This window comes from Tinamus guttatus, unplaced genomic scaffold, assembly GCF_059628265.1.
Source record: "Tinamus guttatus ecotype Peru unplaced genomic scaffold, ASM5962826v1 Tinamus_guttatus_pri_ptg000188l, whole genome shotgun sequence".
NCBI lineage: Eukaryota > Metazoa > Chordata > Aves > Tinamiformes > Tinamidae > Tinamus > Tinamus guttatus.
In genome coordinates, this window is record NW_028288722.1 from 1,777,238 (window position 1) to 1,796,077 (window position 18,840).

General features: G+C 41.3%; 2 protein-coding genes across 2 annotated transcripts in view; one reads left to right on the forward strand and one right to left on the reverse strand.

Moving 5' to 3' along the window:
* Positions 1–18,840, forward strand: part of TBCD (tubulin folding cofactor D) — a 111,324-nt gene that overhangs the window by 19,737 nt on the left and 72,747 nt on the right. Inside the window, exons 9-13 of the mRNA XM_088523440.1 lie at positions 925–1,057; positions 2,306–2,451; positions 3,278–3,338; positions 3,831–3,905; positions 6,887–6,981. Coding sequence (XP_088379566.1) covers positions 925–1,057; positions 2,306–2,451; positions 3,278–3,338; positions 3,831–3,905; positions 6,887–6,981 — 510 coding nt within the window. The remainder of the gene's footprint in view (positions 1–924; positions 1,058–2,305; positions 2,452–3,277; positions 3,339–3,830; positions 3,906–6,886; positions 6,982–18,840) is intronic.
* Positions 11,770–14,331, reverse strand: ZNF750 (zinc finger protein 750). The gene is made up of 2 exons (XM_010218992.2): positions 12,908–14,331; positions 11,770–12,493 (listed from the first exon to the last, which is right to left on the reverse strand). Exons 1-2 carry the CDS (start codon positions 14,329–14,331, stop codon positions 11,770–11,772), a joined length of 2,148 nt encoding a protein of 715 aa, XP_010217294.2.

The following is an 18,840-nucleotide window of genomic DNA, read 5'->3' on the forward strand; positions in this document are numbered from 1 at the left end:
GCCTGTGGTATCTACAAAAGCAATATATTAGTTACAAATCTGGTAACATGAGCAAAGTCGTGGGCATATTGTGAGTGAGTTTATTACAGAAGAGACAGAATCCTTAGCGCTTAGAAGCAAATATTAAAATGGAAACTGGTGGGAATGAGAAAATGTGAGAGACAAAAACTATCAGAGATGACTAATTTTTACAAGTTTGTAATAGTTGTGAGGCTCAAATGGGGGGAAAAAAAGTAGAAAAAGTCAAAAGAAGGTACTGTTTTAAAAGCTACCTTTTGCCTTATAGAAAAAATAACATAAGTTCTGAATGTCTCAAGATGACTGTTAAATCCTTCATCTCGCAGTATATTTGTAAGCCCTGATATGCTTGAATGAGACGTTGTGTCACTTTTTGCCATTATAATCCAATATTTGCAGTGCTTGCAGTGAGAGCGATGGCTCTTTCAGAGCCTCTGCTGCTCGTCCGTATAAACTACCCGTCAGCCTGAGGCTCATTCTTTGAAATCGTCAGTAATTGCTTCAGGCTGCAAAGAGAAACAGGTTATTTTATATGTACTACAAATTTATTCCTGGTGAAAATTCTGAATTCTGTGCTTTTATACTCATTAATCTCATCCTTTCCATTAGTCCTGTGTTTTTTCCTTTGCTCTAAAACACCCTTGTCACCTTTAATGTATTCAGAGGAAAGGTTTTCTTGCTGATGGCTTACACATACATTTAGAGTGAGAAATGTTGTGTACATGGACATTCAGCCTCCTAAAATTTTCTGGGCAGAGGTGTTAGATTGGAGCTGCCTGAAAATTAAAAATGAGCAAGGTGGAGACTTGCTCAGTGTAGAGCGTGGCTGCAGAGTAGCTGAATTAGCTTTTCTGACTCCTTGTTCTATTAGATGAGCAGTGATAGCCCCTTTATTTTCTTTTACAGCTCCTACTGTACTTGAGTGTCTCGATAACTGCAGGCTGTCGGAGAGCAATCAGATGCTTCTTCGCAAACTAGGGATGAAACTTGTTCAACGACTTGGACTGACCTTTGTGAAACCAAAAGTAGCCAAATGGAGGTTAGTTTAAAACTGAAACCGATGCAAAATCTGGAAGAGAAAAGTAAAGAAAAAAAATAACCTAGGCTCAGAAATAACTCAAACAACCACCACCAAAAACAAAGCCCAAAACCCCACCACCCGAGCTCCATCCCTTTGACTGCCTGATCCTCATTTAAAAGAAGAAAAAACTTCCCTTCTTCCCTCTCACCCCCACATGTTATTTGAGAATAAAGACAAGCTTCATTTGAATCCTTGGGAAAAAGGAGCATTGTTCTGCTGTATTTAGTTTCCTGTATTTTCTTTTAATTTTGGTATGGTAAACCAATGATGTGACAAGCCAAGTCTCTTGACATTTTGTGTTGCACATTATGCAAGCAGAAGCCTGTTGGTATATAATGTATAACTTGGTAAAGATGGGAAGAGGGTGACCTTTGTTACTGAAGTTGATGTCGTTCAATTCTGTAAGAGGGAGCATAACTTTCCCATTACATTGTTCTGCCCTGATTCGATAGAAGGTTCACAGGGGAAAAGTGGTTTGCAATCCCACTTTAGTTTTGCATATTAGTCAGGTTCTGGTGTCTGGTTTTACTTATTGCTGGAGGGCAAACTCTTTTTCAGATTTCTCGCACTGATATTTTAAAATTGCAGGCTTCATTGGTGACTTTTTTTACTGTATTTCTGTTTCCAACTTTTGGGAACGTCCTTAGGCATAGCAAATTCTTTTTAGTTGAAGAATGTACCTTGCCCAATGGCAAAAGTCAGTTTAGCATGTAAAGTCTACCTTTTGTAAGAATGCATCTGCACCACAGGCTGGATATCTGCATACAGCATGTTTAGAAAGGACTGAGCCAGCTTTAACATTTAAACATTCTTAGTAAGCTTTTTCTTTTTGTTTTCTTCAATTTTTGGACGGATTTTTAGGGGGAGGTGAGACTTTTGCCTGTATTTCTTTTATTGCCAGTGGTGGAAAGTAGGTTATTGAAACCGGACGGGGAGGGAGATGATGAAATGTATGAAATAGGTTTGCACGGGAGCCACCTTTTTCTCCTGGAATGAGCCAACGAGGTCAGGAAGGAAGCAAATGGGGGATGCTTTCCCCTTCCTACACAACAATTGGGAAGTAACCTTCCTAATTTAGGAAGGTGTGGAAGGAAATTAGGAAGGGTGTACGTCGGAGACTGTCCAGAATGTTTCATGGCCGTGTGCGCCCATTTCAGATGCACTCGAATCAAGAAGCTAAACTAACAGTGTCCTCTCTCTGTGCAGATACCAGCGTGGCGCTCGGTCCCTGGCTGCCAATCTGCAAGCTCAGAGTTCGGGTGTGCAGACTCGGAAGATAACAACTGCTGCTGCTGTTGAAGCTGATGATGAAGAGGAATATGATATTCCAGGAGAGATTGAAAATGTTGTAGGTGTGTTAAAACCAGACAGAAATTACTGTTGTGCTTATTAACTAAAAATATACTGGAAAACAGTTATTTTCTTAGTATCCAGAAAATCGTGGCTATGCTGTAGAATAGTAACTAGCGTGAGGAATTCGGAAGACACTGCAGTGTGTGTAAGTGGTTAGGGTCCTAGTTACTTGTTCTGTGAGATGTCAGTGTTTCCACGTGTCAGAACTGCAGTGCTCCGTAGCATTTGGGCGGGGGGAGGATGGAGCTACTGAAATACATTTGACTAATTTTGTCCAATAATAAGAAAGAGATTACTTGAGAATTTGACATGTAGAAAGACGAGTTGAAATTAGTAATGAAAAATGAAATACATTTTGTTACGTGAAAGCTAAAGCATTACTGTTGAAAATTTTAAGCTAGTAAAAATTTTTAGTGGTAGTATCAAAGGCATCATTTTCTACTAGTAAGCAGTGGGTTGGCAGTTTCCCTGCTAGTTTGGCGGTGGATATGCTGTAAATAAATATAAATTACCCCAGAAAACTTTTATAACTGAATTATCTAATAAAGCACTGAAAAAAATCACTATTTTCCATGTTGAATCTGCCAAATACTTAAATTTTCAAACCGATGCCTCTCTTAGAGACATAAAATTGTTAGAATTATATTTTTTTCTTCGATGTCAAAACATACTTGTGGTACAAATGTTGGAAATCTCAATACAAGTGTTGTTTAAACTAGGAGGCAGTTATATTAAGAGGGAAGTGAATCTTGAACATTTTAAGAAATCTTTCTGTTGTTATAGAAATGAGAATAATCTGTTTTGTTTGAATAAAATTATCTGCAGAGCAATTGTTGGTTGGACTGAAAGACAAAGACACTATTGTCAGGTGGTCTGCAGCAAAAGGGTAGGTTTTTTGTGCTTACTCTAATAAACTAAAGCAAATAAGTTAGAATAACAATCTGATGTATCCCATGATTGATAAATTATGTTTCTCCTCAGTATTCACAGTTATTTCAAATAGCTCCAGCACAGTTGATGGTATGGAGCCATGATTGCTACTATTCCTGGGTGTATATGAAAGTGGGGTAAAAAAAAATCTGTTAGGTTTGGGGATAGACGTGGTGGGTAAAACTTGGGTTGAGGAGGTCAAGTAGCATTTCTCTGAAACAGTTTCTCTTCTACTTTTTTTTTTTTTTTTTTTCCTGTGTTAAATTTGCAACTCTAGCTTTTGCTCCAAGCTTGGGATCGGTGTTTTAGGGTGGCAGTGCTAGAGTAGTGCATTGTGATCTTGGATTAAGTCATTTTATTGTAAAATTCCAGTAACTAATATTTTTATTTGACTTATCAAATACAGTATTAATCCCCCCCCCTTTTTTTTTTTCCTCTCCTTTTATAGAATCGGTAGAATAACTGGAAGACTTCCAAAAGAATTAGCAGATGATGTGGTTGGATCTCTGTTGGACTGCTTTAGGTAAAAATCTTACTTCACATTTTCTGTGCATCTTCAGTGTGTTTGCTCCCAGAATAGGAGGGTGGCAGTTAGGAAGGCAGGTCTGAAATTTGGTACATTTGTGAAAAGAATATTTTGAATTTTTTTTGCCAGTTTTCAAAATCTTCTAAGACATGAGTATGCTAGGAGTGTTCAGTGAAGAAACTGTCCCTAATGCCTTGGCACTTTAAAATAATGCAGAAGGAGTGAAGTTGATTCTTGCAAAAAGAAAAAAAAAGAAAAAAAAGGAAAAAAAAAGGCAGTCATCAGCTTGTTGCTTTAAGACCTCCTTCCATGGCTATGTCTTGAATGTTGTGTGCAGTTCTGATACCTTCAGCTTTAAAAGCATTGTAGAACTGGAAATGGTTTCAGAAGGGTGCTGAGGAGCAATACGGTGCGAAGGGCGGCGTGGAAGAGTCACGAATCAAGGGGTGTAGCTGAAATTTGTGAAGCTGGGAATGGTGTGGAGATTGCTGCCTTCTGGGTATTGCGTTATTAGAAATATCCTAAAGCAGGAGGTTGTTGCTACAGAACAAACAAAAGGAGTATTTTTTCACACAACACATGCTTAAACTACAAAAAGTCCTTGCCACAGGACATTGAATGCTAAGATGCATGTTCAAAATTTTTTTTTCTGTGAATTTGTCCACAAATTTGGAGATTTGTTGTGGAGAGTGTTGCCGTGTGCTTGTTCTTGCACTGTGCCATAGGCATCTACTGCTGACCTGTGTCAGAGGGAGGTTTTTGGGCTGGATGAGTCTTTGGTCTGATCAGGTACAGCTGTTGGGATGTTCTTTCAGCATGATTTATTGTTGCATGTCCTGCTTCTGAAATAAACTATTAAACAAGTATAATATGCTTATTTTACATTAAGTTAGTCATCAGGTCCTCGTTAAGGACTTGAGCTTTAAGATCTAAACCATCCCTAGCTTGTGAAGAACTGTCCGATTTTTTCATTGAGCTATTAACCAAAGGTTTAATTTCTTAATTTGTAAAAAATATTAACAGTATTCCTTTTGCCACTAAAATGTATAATTTCAAAAATGTTCTCATGTGGTTGAGAGTAAAAACTAAAACTATCAACTCAAAGAACAAGACATTTAAAAAAATGAAGCTATAAAGTCTTAAAAAACTTGCCAGGAAAGTATGCACTTAGACATGATATTTCCACTGTGCTCCTGTGATTAATTTTAGAGGTGCTGCTGATCTCAATTATCCCTGGAGCTTCAAAGGCCTCTACTCGCTGCATTTTCTTCCCTTGTTTTTCAAGTCATGGGGATGAGTAATGCAACTGGTAATTTAGTGACCTGCTTTCTTCAGAAAGACTTGGGAACAAATGTAGGCAAGGACAGAGGGAATCTGCTCTCTATTCTTTTCACTAAGTATCTAGTGAACAAAATGAAAATAAGTCAGTCACTCATGATTTTTAATCAAATCACAGACCAGAAGGAAATGGATAAGTTACTGTTTTTTGCCACGCAGAGAGGTTATGAGCATGGTCCCACGGAGATCTGAAGGAGCCCTGTGCTCTTCAAGATGGTCATAAATGATCCAGAAAAAAAGGTGAACAGCAGGCTGACGAAATCGGGTCATCCTAAGTTAGCTAACACAGTGAAAACGGCGGGTAGCTGTAAAGAGAAGGTCACATAAACCTATGTTAAGTGGGTAGGAACAAAACCAAAGTGCTCAGGGTGCTCATGTGCTGTTCTCGGATGCTCTCTGTGAGCAGCTGAGCTCCGTCATTGAGGAGAAGATGCACTAAAACTGGTCAGAGCACAGAGGTGCGACAGGATGATGATAACATGGAGTGACTGCTGTGAGAGCAGCGATTAAACTGGTGACAATTCTTCTGTCGCAATGAAAAAACTTGAGTGGATAGAATGGAGATGGAGAAAACAAGAAATAGGAACGCAAGAGAAAGCGAGTGACTGCTTCCTGCCTGCTGTGAAAGACGAGAAGCAGGAAGCGTCGGGAAGGACGTTTCACACGAGTGTAATTAAACTGTGGAAGTCGTTGCCACAGGATGTTATGGAAGCCAGAAGTGTAAAGGGAGTTCAAAAAGGGATTATACGAGTTAATGGAGGAGCGTCCCATCGGTGGTTATTAAACATGACCTTGTGCCTGTTACGTCTGGCTTGGGAAGGCCCTCGAGTGCTGGTTGCCGGAGCCGGGAGGAGGCTCCGGGGAGCGACCCTGGGCGCTCCGGCTCGGCCGGCACCAGCCCTGGTGCCTGGCAGACCCCGAGACTGGGAGGGAGCCGCTCCTGCTGGGGCCTGGCTCGGCCCTTTGAGCTTTTGTTCTTAGATTCCCCCTGCTGTTTACATACAAAATGAACTTTTGGCGTGTTTTGGCAAGGAATATACAAGCTTTTCCCTTTTCCATTTGCCAGTCCCCCAAAAATGAGCATCGTTTCTGGTTATTATTTCTTGTGTTCACTACAAGTCAGTCTTTTGCTGTTTTTTTTTTTTTTTTTTTTTTTAAGGCTGCAAACACCACTACTGATTTGCAGTGCACAAATCTACATGATATTCTTACTGCAAGCTATTGCTTGAACATTCTCTGCTAAATTAGAGATGTGAATATGGCATTAAATTCATTAGCTCTTCGGGAGTGTTCTGTAGCTCTATATCTTATGCCAGTGTACTAGAAGGTTGTTCTGTTTTTCTGGTTGAGTATCTTGAATTGCCCTAATCTATATTGAGGCTACATTTGTAACTTTTTGTTCGTTTGTTTTGAACATTTCTCAATTGTTCATTTTTATAGCAACATTAACGTTACACAAAATGAGAAAGATGCCCAACCAGTCATTCCTATAGTTCAGAAATCTGTCAGAAATAACAGCAAGATTAACATGTGCTGATTTTGATTTTGTGGCTTGCAAAATGTTAGGAATTCTCCATGCCAAGTGAAATCCGAAAAGGGAAGGCCAATCTTATCAAAACTCGTCTGTCTTCTCAAATCAGCTTCCAGGAGACGGACAACGCGTGGCACGGCGGGTGCCTGGCGCTGGCGGAGCTCGGCCGGAGAGGATTGCTGCTGCCTTCCCGCATTGCTGACGGTGAGTTGTTGCTGCTGAATGTTAGTAAGTTTATGAATTAGCTTTTTATAATATTAGAGATTTAATATGTGGCAGCAGACTGGAATTTGCTGATGTGAAATATGAATAATGACTGTAGTGTTGAATTCTGGAGTAAAAATTATGCCTATAGGGATATTTAAGATGCTTCTGTCAAAAGCATTGTCTTGGGTGTGCCTTTTTTATACTTAATAAATTTTGCTTTCCAAAATGAAATTAGTTTCTTGGGGTTTTCTTTTTTCCTCCACCCACCTCTTTTTTTTTTTTTTTTTTTGGTGCAACTGTATAAAACTGTTGCTGTAATGTGTCTGTGTCAGTATTTACACAGAATATATTAAATAATTGATGACTAACTTTCACTTTAAACCTGCTAGCTTATGCTGTTTGCCCCTGATGATATTGTAGAGGCTAATTTGAAGTCATGTATATAGTGGACTGTTTCAAGTTTTTCACAGGTTTGTGAAGTATTGGGATGGAAGGGAATTAATAACAGGACAAGGGCTTGTTTCTTTGTATGTCCTGTATTCATCAAGCCATGCTGAAGCATGGAGGTGCTAAGGTGCAAGCAGGAGCTCTCTCGTGTGATTTTGGTCAGCTTCTTACAGAACTGAAGCGACAGCAGCGGGACGTAGCAGTGCCCGTCCGCGACCGGACGCGCTCGGGGCAGCTCTCGGGCTAGGTGGTTCTTTGGATGTTGTCAGCTGTTCTTGTGCGAGTTGAGAGGCCAAACACAAATTGCCATAGCTGATAATTAGCATTAGTAAGTTAGGTTGCTGCGACTTCTCTATTTTGAAGGTCATTTGTTTTAGAAGAAGTGGAAAATACGGTATTTAATACAGTTTATTAGTCAGTGCCCATGAAAAGGTGCACATGTTCTGAATGAGGTAATTTCAGCACAGACAGCTTTCAGTTGGTTTTCCCCTTTCTAATTACTTTGGCCTCTCTACTGCGAAGAGGAGACGGCTGAAAAACCTCCTTTTTCTGCAGAGGTGCTGTAAAAATGTATTGCAGCCTGTGAAAGTGACTGTGGAATGCATAAGTAAATACGGGTGTATTTTTAATTTGTCAGATTGCTTAAGGATTAGGTTTTTGTAACTATGGTACAAGAATAGAAAGCTGAGGTAGGGGAGGGAAGTAGCAAACACCATCATGGCAGCAAAGCATTTCTGGGAAGGAAATCAGTGTAAAGGTGGGGAGAAAAGTTCAGGTGAATTGGAAGGTTCTCAGGAGAACAGGGCTGTGGGTTCACACTGTCCTCGTGTCACCCCTCTGGCTGCGTAGGACACCTAAGCACAAACTATCTTGCCTAAGCTGCAAACCCTTCCATGGCCTGAGTCAGGAATGAGTTGTACAGAAGGCAGAAACTAACTAGTTTATAAGGGGTGAATAAAAGAGAATAGTCTGTGTTTGTCAGGATAAGAATTGGAAAGACTTTGGATCTTAAATGGGCTAGTTGTCAGCTAGTGCGGAGTCTAAGTGGATGAACCACAGCCCATGTAAAACAGCGGTGCCTTTTTTTTTCCTTTCTCTTTTGATTCATTGGACCTTATTTTCCATTAAAATTCATTTGAAGAAATAAGTCTACTAAATACAGTCTATTCCAGTGTAACTTACAAGTCTGCATTACTTTTTGTTTTACGTAAGTCATCCAATCCGCTGCTGTTGCAGAAATTCAAAGTCAGTTATAGAAATATGGAGCTCAGATCCTTGGAAAAGAAGCCGGCCAACCTGGCAAGTCATAGAATTATAGAACCACAGAATGGTTAAGGTTGGAAGGGACCTCTAGGGATCATCTAGTGCAACCCCCTGCACACGCAGGGTCACCTAGAGCACGTGGCACAGGACTGCGTCCAAGTGGGTTTGGAAGATCTCCAGAGAAGGAGACTCCACAACCTCTCCGGGCAGCCTGTTCCAGTGCTCTGGCACCCTCACTGCTAAGAATTTTTTCCTTAAGTTCCTGTGGAACTTCTGATGCTTCAGTTTGTGGCTGTTTCCTCTAGTTCTGTCGGTGGCCACCAGTGAGAGGAGGCCAGCACCATCCTCCTCACTGCCTCCCTTGAGGTACTTCTAGACACTGCTCAGATCCCCTCTCAGCCTTCTCTTCTCCAGGCTGAGCTGAGTCAAGGTGGACTCTGTTGTGCTCGGTCCAGATTGTCCTTACAAAGCGATGGAAGGAGTTCGGAGGATGCTGAGCACTGTTCCTAGCCCTGGCAAGGGGCGGCACAACCCGAAGGGGAGGGCAGTGACTCTCTAGGAAAGGACTGAGGAGTCCGTGTGGGTCCCCCACACCTGTCAGAGTTTCCCTTGTGTCACGATGGTTGCAGAGGAAGCAACAGAGTGTGGTAACCTTCCCTGATACTGAAGTTGTGACTCATGGTGCTCTGTCGTAGACAACAGATGGGAAGAACGAAGGTTTTGTGGCTGAAAGAAGAGAAAGTTGACGGTTCCCTTTTCCCTTAAGGGAAAACTCTGCTGTATGACAATTGTTTTCTGTTACCCGTAACCTGCAGTCTTGTTCTGGTGTAAGATGCAGCAAGAGAGGAAGGCAGATAGTGTCACAGGACAGAATTTCTTCTTCTAAAGAAAGTGATGCTCTGGAATAATTTGTTTATGGATATGGAATTAGCAGAAATGACAGAAATGGAGCTACTTATAGGTATGGATGGTGGCTCGAATAGGTGACTTTTAAGGTTCCCATCTGCAAAATTTTAAACTATTTTGAGGCATGCTGAGCATGTAGACTTTTCCTTTGGGGCATATTATATGAACAGGATTTGTATAGAGACAGTGAAGGATAAATTCTGTAATTGTTTGGAAAACCCCTGGGGCTCAATTTTCATCTTTCTTCTTGACTTAAATTCAAATTAACAGGAAAAGAGATATATGGAACCTTTGGAAATTATGGAACTGTGGAAACATTTTGCTTTGCAAGATTAGTGAGATAGATAGCTTGATGTAGTTAAAATAAAGAGTACCTTAAACTCTGTACTTTCATGCTCAGAAATGGTGAATTCAGAAACATTTGTTTTTATGCTGAAAGCCTTAAAGTTGGCCCAGACAGTTAGACATTCCTTTCATTGCAGACTGATGTACAACCTTCAACCTCATACTTTCTTGCTGCCCAAATTATAGAAGTATCCATAGTTAGAGATAAGCTTTTACCATATTCCCTCAGTTCAATCTCAGATTGATATTTTTATCTCTGTGGACTCTGTGGAAAGCTTTGTTCTATGACAGATTAAATTCAAGATCAACACTGTTACTCCTGGTTCCAAAACAATTCAGAAACTTAATCCCCATAATTTTACTTTTAAGGTGAAATTTCTCAGCACGCTGCCTAGCTGAGCTGCTGCTCCAAGGGCACAGGAAGGTTCCCGGGGGCTCTGCAGGGAGCAGGAGGAGGCAGCAGTCGTGTTGAGGCCCCTGGGGATCCTCTCCTCCGCACGGTGGCTTTGCCGGCCTGGTGGCGCGCGCCGCTCTGCGGCTTTGGGAGCTGCGGGCAGCGCAGCCGGGACGGTCCCTGTTTTATGGAGGGCGCCTGCACAGCAGCTTTTGAGGCAGGGGACATTCCTGAGGCTCTCACGTACAGAAGAATTAATCAGCTTAATGACCTTCCTTCATTGGATGAGGCTTCGTCCTTAGAGCTGCCTAGCACGTTGTTCCAAATTCCCCCTATAAATTGAGAATTCAGCTAGCTGTTCTTTGCTGGTTTCTTCTACAAAGTATGCATGACAGACAGGGCAGTGAATGTATCTGTGTTCATTAATGACTTTCCATGTATTTTAAGTACAGGTCACAGATTTATTTGAAAAATTACAAGTTTATATACACAGTTGTAGAAGCAGAAAATAGTTCTAGGACATATAACAAAGTACATGGAAGCTAATAATTAGTGATACATGTGTACTGGAATAAAACCTTCACCAGCTGAAATAAATTATTATATAAATATCCTTTTAGGTTTGGAGTTTCAAGGTTACCCAGTGTCTAGCTTCAGAGGATTAGGCACCTAGAGCATTTAGATCCTAAAATTGTCAATATTGTTTTCATAGTTGTTCAGGTAAAGGTGCACACAAAGTTGTTTCTAATTGGTGCAGATTGATAGCGCTAGTGCTACATCAGTTTGGGAGGCTCACTTTGGTGTAAATTTGAATCTTCTCCTTAGCCAATATAAGAAGGAATTACGTTTACTGGCTTTTGTTCAGTTTGCCTAAATGTGTGTCTGCTGCTGAGTGCCAAAATTTGGACTGTTTTGCTCTAATGGTGAATTGCAATCTCACACAAAACAGTTTTTACAGTAAATTCTAAATAGCTAGTTTTAATTTTAAGCTTATTTAAACTACTGCACAGTGAAACAAAAATAGTTTTTCAAGGAAAAATAAACAACTACTAAATGAAATAACGCCTGCAAAATACTATGACAATATGTTACTGAACAATGTTGTTTCTAGAGCTTAAACATCTTGTAAGAAAAGAACTTGGAAAAGTTATTTTACAATAATACAATTGCAAAAAAACCTTAAAGATTCACCTTGTGTACTTTGGTTTTAGTAACAAATGCAAAAATTCACTCATCAAAATCTGAGCTTATACAAGGGAAAGTTCAATTACTTAAAAATATTAATATAAAATTATGAACACTTTCTATTTACATGACAGCAGATGAATATATCTTCTCATGGACCAAATCTAGTAAGAGATGGAATGTTGAATTTTCTGCTGTAGTTGGTAACTAGATTAGAGACTGGGAACTCATTGGCAAGTGAATTATTATGACACTCTTGTTCTCTTCCTCAAAGTGAAGACTCTGCTACAGTCATTTGGGCGCACTCGTTTAGTGCCTTGCTGTGACTTTGTGGATTCTTTTTGATTTGTCCTTTTTTGTCCTTTTACTTTTTGATTGCTTTGAGTATCCTGAGTATCTGCAGAATTAAGAGCAGCTTCTGTGCCCGAAGCTTTACAATCCTGAGGACTCTGCCCATCGTTGCCCATCCTGACTTTGCTGGGGCTGTATGCGGCCAGCTGGCAGAGAGCCACTGCTGCTGTTTGCTTCTGTTCGTCACAACTGTCAATTATTCTCAAGTCTTGGGCTTCATTACGGGCAGCTGAGAAGGCAGGTTTGTCACCGGCACCACTAGTAGGATTCTTGGGGTTGCATATGTCTGCTGCAGCATTTTCATTTTGGGGTTTTGGAGAAGTAGCAGCACCGTTTTCATGAGCTGGACTGTGCAGTGCAGCAGTCTTGAGGCTTCCTGCGTTACAGGAGTCTCTTACAGAGAGGTTCAGAGGCACGTCTTGCAATTCCAGAAAGTTCTGGCTTTCTGCTTTGGAAGTGTTTTTGTATGTGTGTTCATGAACAGGTCCCGTGTTTGTGTCAGGCTTCTTTGAAAGATTAAGAGGAGCTACCCCTGTGTCGTCTTCAGTGTTGGACAGGGAGCCCTCGTTGTTACGGCATTCGCTGGGTACGAAGGAGTCTTCGTCAGTGACATTAATGCTGAAAGAAATAGGGAGAAAAGAGAATTGACTATCAGGTACTCTTAAAATGGAGGCTGTGAGGAAGTAGACGGAAAAAGAAGAAAAAAAAATCGGGTCTAAGTGTCTGATAACGTCATGTCGCCCTCTCTCCCCCAAGTCCCTTTGACCATGCATTATCACTCTGCTGCATGTATTGTCCTGAATTGTTAGAGATAGTCAGCATGCTTAAGCAGAAGGAGTAACATCATGTAAAATAGCTTCTGGGGTTACATGTGTCTTCTGGGCCTTTGCTATCTCTGTGTTCTCCTATAGGAACAAAATGCTGTAAACTTAATTATATTTTAGAGCTGTTCTGTGAAATGCACGTGCGTTATCTATATGTTTCCTTAGTATATTTGACCAGAATTTGTGAAGTAATTTGTCATTACGTTACCTGGTGGGTGAATCTCCTCGCTCCTGCTGCGCGTGCGCGCTCGGAAGTAGAGCGGGTTGGTCAGCGCTCTTTCTCACAGGTCTGAAAGCTGTGAAATTCTCCTCTGGCTGGTCATACTTGCCAAGCAGGGTGGAAGATGCCTTGTTGGAGAGGTCAAATAAGCCCTCGCAAGCATGGCTCGTCTGAGTGAAGTTGGTTGGGCTGGGCCTGCCCGGGGAGCCCGTCGCTGCGCTTCCTGCAAGAGGGCTCATTTTTGCGTTCTCTCTTTCGTTTTGGTCATCTTTGGAATGACTTTTGCCATGCAACAGTGTAATTTCTTTTTCATAATCTGTTTGTTTTTTATGTGAGTTTAGAGGGTATTGTTGGGATGGACTTAAAGAAGCAGGATACAGCAGGCTAGTTTCTTCCATTAGATGAGAACTCTGCTCTCTGTTGATACCAGCTACGTGTGAAAATCTGTAAAATGGAGGATCTGTTGGCCTACAAAATCCATATGGTATCGGAGGAGTGGAGTGATATTGTTGGAACAATCGATAGTGTTCATATGCCGATGGATTTATTGGTTTTGGAAGTGGCCCAGGATGGGGAAGAAAGTGTCTTTGATCTTGTGTGCCATAGACGGAGAGAGCAGAGGTTTCACACTCTGAATTACCAGGAAGCAAATAAGGTGCATAGATAGCCAGCCTGTGCTCATAGAAGTGAGGGGAGTACTCTGGAATCATCGGCTGCACATAGGGTGAAATGGAACCAAAACCTTTTGCGGGAGCAACTTTGTGGGGAAACTCTGGGAGAAAAGGAGAACCTGCTTTCCATGGGTGACTGGGTGCATGAAACGCCGATTTAGCATGAAAAGGTGAACTTTTGTTAGTGAGGGATATCATTTCAGATACTTCATTACCTTCTGGGCCTTTACTATCTCTGTGTTCTCCTACAGGAACAAAAGCTGAGGGCCTTACAATGCTGTCCAAAAGGGGCTGCATGCTGATGGCAGCTTCTGTTGTACTGGCTGGAGCTAATTCCTTTGGGATTGCAGGTTTCTGTCCTTGAATTGCTGTGTTTGTTGCTTGGTTTTGTAATTCAACATTTTCCTTGGCATCTTCTTTTGCAAAAGGATACTGAGGCTTTGAATCAAGATTTGACAGTCCGTTTGCGATGGATTTGGAAGATGTTGGTTTGACTGTAGGTTCTAGCTGGTTGATCTGTTTGGGCTCCAAGGAACTGGTCTTTGGGCACTTGATAATGCGATCCTGCTCTGATACTAAAGTAATAGAGTTTTTGCAGAGACCATACTTCATATGGTTAAAAAGATGGGATTTCTCATTGCAGGTAAAGGGACACTGAAAGCACTTATATTTAAACGGCTTTCCTGGGGGCCTTGGGATGTAGTGAGGCTTCTTCGGCTTACGTTCTTTGAGGAGACTCATTGTTTTTCTTCTTTAAATGATTAAATATAACACTTCTTTATAAAAACTTCCTTGTGGGTAGCGTTCCTCAGTTTTAGCCTCTGGAAGTTTCCAGTTTTTCCGGTTTCTAGAATCCTTTTTCCCAGGCGGAAAGAGGGCGCCAACTCCTGAGGTGTTGCAGGGCAGCAAGGGGTGCCGGAGAACACTGCTGCAACTGGTAGCACGGCAGCTGCAACAAAAAGGTTAAAATTAGCTGTACTGTAAACTGGAACCAGGTAAACACTAATACCATCTTTCAGCTCTATTCCCCCTCGTATTACGTGTGGTTTGAGATAGACGTGCATTTAACTTCATCTTCAGCACCTCAACACAGTCCCAGAAGTGGGGATCTGCAGCAGTGCCAGTTGTCTGCAAATCGGATGGGGCATCAAGGAGTTGCCTTTGCAAAGGGAGGGAAGGCTCATTGAGAAGATGAAAGTAGAAATGTAGGTGGAGCTGTTGAGAGGGAGAAGTGGAGGTGGGAGAGGTGAGAGGAGGCAGGTCCTGGCAGCAGCCGGCTCTGGGACAAGCCTGCCCGGCTGGTCGGGAAGGAGGGCAGGGAGCTTCCTGCTCCCAGCCGGGCTGGAGGGCATTGGCTGCACCAGGGGAGCCGCCTGGGCCCTTGGAGAGAATGACCAACCCCCTGCTCCAGCCGGCGTTTCCCAACAGCCTCATCTCAATGGATACCTCAAAAGTGGCCAATCTCTCGAAGGATAAAACCACACCAATTTTCCTCCTCTTCCTAATTCAATTAAGAGAAATGAGTCCTGCAATGCCTGACTAACACCATCTTCTATTTGATAAACACTTCATAGACACATTCAGCGCTGTTCTGCTGCGCGGCACCTCGTGTGCCGCATGCAGTTAGCACCTACATGCAAGTGCCTTAATTCGGGTGAAAAGCGGCTGCCGACGATTGATTTATAGGGGAACAATCCATCTGCCTTTCTTCAGAAAACCTGAGGTTGTGGATACTTCACACAGCCTAATGATTTGCTCGGGAGATAAGTCAGGAGGGCTTGTATCGGCTTGTCCCATTATGTTCGCTGATTCTGAAGGCGTGAGAAACTCTCAGAGTCAAGTTCTCATGATTTTATAGGATGTGTTATGGCAGAGATCTAAAAACCGATGATTTCATCATGAACTAGAAGCATCATTATCAAAATGATGACTGTTGCAAAACCACGTACTGTATCTATTGTGTTACCCGAAACTACAGGAATACTAATTGTACGAGTGACTCGTATAGCTTGATTTCTTTTTAAAAGGCTTTTTTACATAGAAGTTTGAGTTGAAAGTATTAAAATATTAAGTTTATGAAAAGAATTGCTGCTAATTTATATGCTGTGAGGTTTTTTTTAGTTAAAGTGGAGATGTTTTGCGTTTCTTAAGAGATTTTTACTTAATAGAAAATGACACACAACACATTATGAATGCTGAAGGCAAAGCTACAGAATTGCTGCTTGTTTTACCAGGTACAGTAATTCCAGCAAAATATATTGCATATTGTTTCTGATGTCATAGAAATATTAATTCTGTTAAAATAGTAATTGTGATGACATCTTGAAAAATGCTAAGCTTCTCTGTGAATAGAAAAGACTATCAGATGTTTTCTTAAAATTAATGAATCATTAAACATGTAACAGCCTAAACAATTGGAAGCAACGTGTAGAGGAGTAGCTTTGTATTCCTCACCTTTTATCAAAGCTATTTGTTTATTATTATGAGAGTCAGAAACTTATATCATTGAAATAAAAATAATTACATAAGGTATACAGTAACATGTTAAGTAATTGTCCTTGGTGTTTAAAATTCCTGTTCAGTAAATAAAAAATATTTAAAAATGATATCCAGAATTCCTCTGAAAGAGTAAGATTAATACTTTTGCATGAAAAGAAATGAGGAAGAATATTAGAGGTGTGGGAGGGGACCTCCAGATAGGTAGCTGGTCCTTGTTTTTTGCCTTAAGTAAATTTGCTGCATTTATTTTTGACTAATGATGTATAACTAACATGGACAGTTTGTAAGGGACTTGGTCGAGTCAGTTTGTTCCTGTTGTTCTTGGTATCTTCTTGGAAGTACCTGTACTAATTATTCTTGAAAAAAGATATTGTTGTCAAAACTCCTCTGCATTCTTAGTTTAGCCATTTACGATAACAGTCTGAATTTGCATTCAGGTGCAGCACTTTATTATAAAGAGACGTTAATTAGATTTTCTTGTTCTGCTAGCTTTCCTCTGCTTAATAATGCAAATTCCTGTGTGTCCTGTTTCCCTCCCCAACTTTGTACTTGCTATTTCACTTTGATTCAAGTTATTCCTGTTTCTCAATAAGATAAAATGCCTTGTTGCACTTTTAATGTTAGAATCTAGAGCACTGGCAGCTTCCTTGCCATGTGTGTAACAGGCGAGAATTACAATTATTATGGCTATTTTTCGCTTTTGGTTTGTTTTGGTGGCGCGCTCAGCCTATCGCAGCGGTGCTCCCGGGGCCGCGGTGCTCCCGGGGCCGCGCTCCTCGCTTGCGAGAAGGAGCCCGAGCAGGTTGTCCTGACGGATCTCTACCCGTACCAAACTTTGGGCGAGTGTCAGCCAGCCGAGCCCTCTGGTGCTCTCTTTTATTATTTAATCCCTTCTTTTTCTTCCCTTACAGCTTAAAAATGCCGATAGAAAAATACTTCTCAGCCCAGCCAAGAAGGATAATTTCCCTTCTCATCTCCGAGTAAAGCGCCAGAATATCTGGCAGAGATGCATATTTCCTAATTAAAAACATAAAACTGTTTGCACATATAGCACAAACACTAATGGCTTAAAATACATGCAACCTCTTCAAACCGTCTCCATAGAAAAGTCAGTTACCTATAGTTGCACAATGTTTATTTTGTACTAAAGAAATTATAATATAATATTGCAAAGAAAAAGTCAAGTAAGCCGTGCTTTATCCTTACATATGAATGTGATAAGTTGAGATATCCTTTAAAAAGGAGGAAAAAATTTCAGTAGCAGGACTTTTCAGGCAATTAAAGAACAAAAAGAGAAACTGAAAATTGTTTTCTAGATAGCTGTTTAAAAGTTATGTTGTTCTGAATTTGTCTTGCTAGTTTTGAACTGCACTGTTTTATTTATAATTTTATGGAAAACAGGTTGTTCAGATAATACTGATTAAACTTGAGGTACTTCAGTTGTGCTTCCAGTTTACCAACCTATAGCTCATTCCAGCTTGAGATTCAGCTAGCTGTAAGTTTTCTTTGTTCCATTTTTTAAAAGCACACATTAGTGCTAGCTCCTTGCTTTTAGAATATGTGAAGTCCAGAAAGTTTAATGTTGTCTCTGTGTGTATGTGTATATAAAAACAAAAGTGTGTGTGTACACACGCGCATGCACGCACACACACCTATATACACATATACATATGTAGGCAAGTTGCTTCTGTGTGTTTAAGCAGTGTAAATTGTTTAAGGTGTCCAGCTGATCAAAGGGGAAATTTCAAAATGTCTTTTATTAAGAGCAGGAACGGTAATTACATTTCTTTTTAGGACACCGCTCTAGCAACCGACGTAACAGTTTGTCATGCACCCTTCGTTATTATTGCAGGAGCCTTTTGGTGATGTTGATCTCTCTGCCCAGGAGGACTCACTGGGGTGGAACATTTTGAAGGACATGCTATAATTAAAATATTGTGATGTGGCATCGTTGCATAACTCAAGGACATGCCATTGTCACCTACCTAGTGTGTTGCAAGAACAAGATTTGTGAGTTTAATTCTAGCTGAGATTTTCCCGTGATTAACCACCACTCCCTGCTAAACTTCCAGTTCCTTTAAGCTGAGCGATAGGTTTTTAATGCAAGGGTTTGTTAGCAAGGAGGAAAGCGGGGCGCGGGGTGGCGACGGTGCCGCGCGCCAGGAGGAGCAGAGCGCGCGAGCAGGGGCTGCGCCACCGCCCAAGGGGTGCAGTGAGGATGAAGAGAAGATCCCTGGAAATATTGGCTGGAAAACTCCAAATTGGATTGTGGTTGGATGGACTGGAGGGAGGAAGAATCAAAACAAGTTCAATTTTCTATACTGTTTTCCCCGGAACTGGAAAACTAATAAATCAAAACTGAAGCAGGATGCCTTATTTTCATACAAGCTTTTACATTAAGCTGATACTATTCTTTATAGAATAGTTGGCAGAGAAAACACAGCAGCATTAAGCAACATCTCATGTATGGGAGCTTTTGTCCTATTACGATCTAATGCCTTAAATTGCTGAACGACAAGAGATACTTAAGTGCTTTTCACCAACAGGACTAATTACTGTAAAAAGTTGCAAGAATTTGTTTTTTTCCCCTCTCACAGACTTAAAGAAAAGCCTCCTCTCCCGTGGAAAGCGTCGGCCGCAGCGCGCGGCGGAGCCCCGCGTGCACCTGCTCAGAGCAGCCGGGGCTCCACAGGCGGCTGCAGAGCCACTGCCTCCACCTGCCTCCTCCTGTGGTAACGCGAGCACGTTTCC

What these genes read in the sequence shown, in the direction of transcription:
- ZNF750 (XM_010218992.2), bottom strand. Translation starts at nt 14,331, where the DNA reads ATGAGTCTCCTCAAAGAACGTAAGCCGAAGAAGCCTCACTACATCCCA. An exon ending in CGAGGAGATTCACCCACCAG is followed by an intron (nt 12,494 to 12,907) that starts GTAACGTAATGA and finishes TATTTCTTTCAG; the next exon opens with CATTAATGTCACTGACGAAG.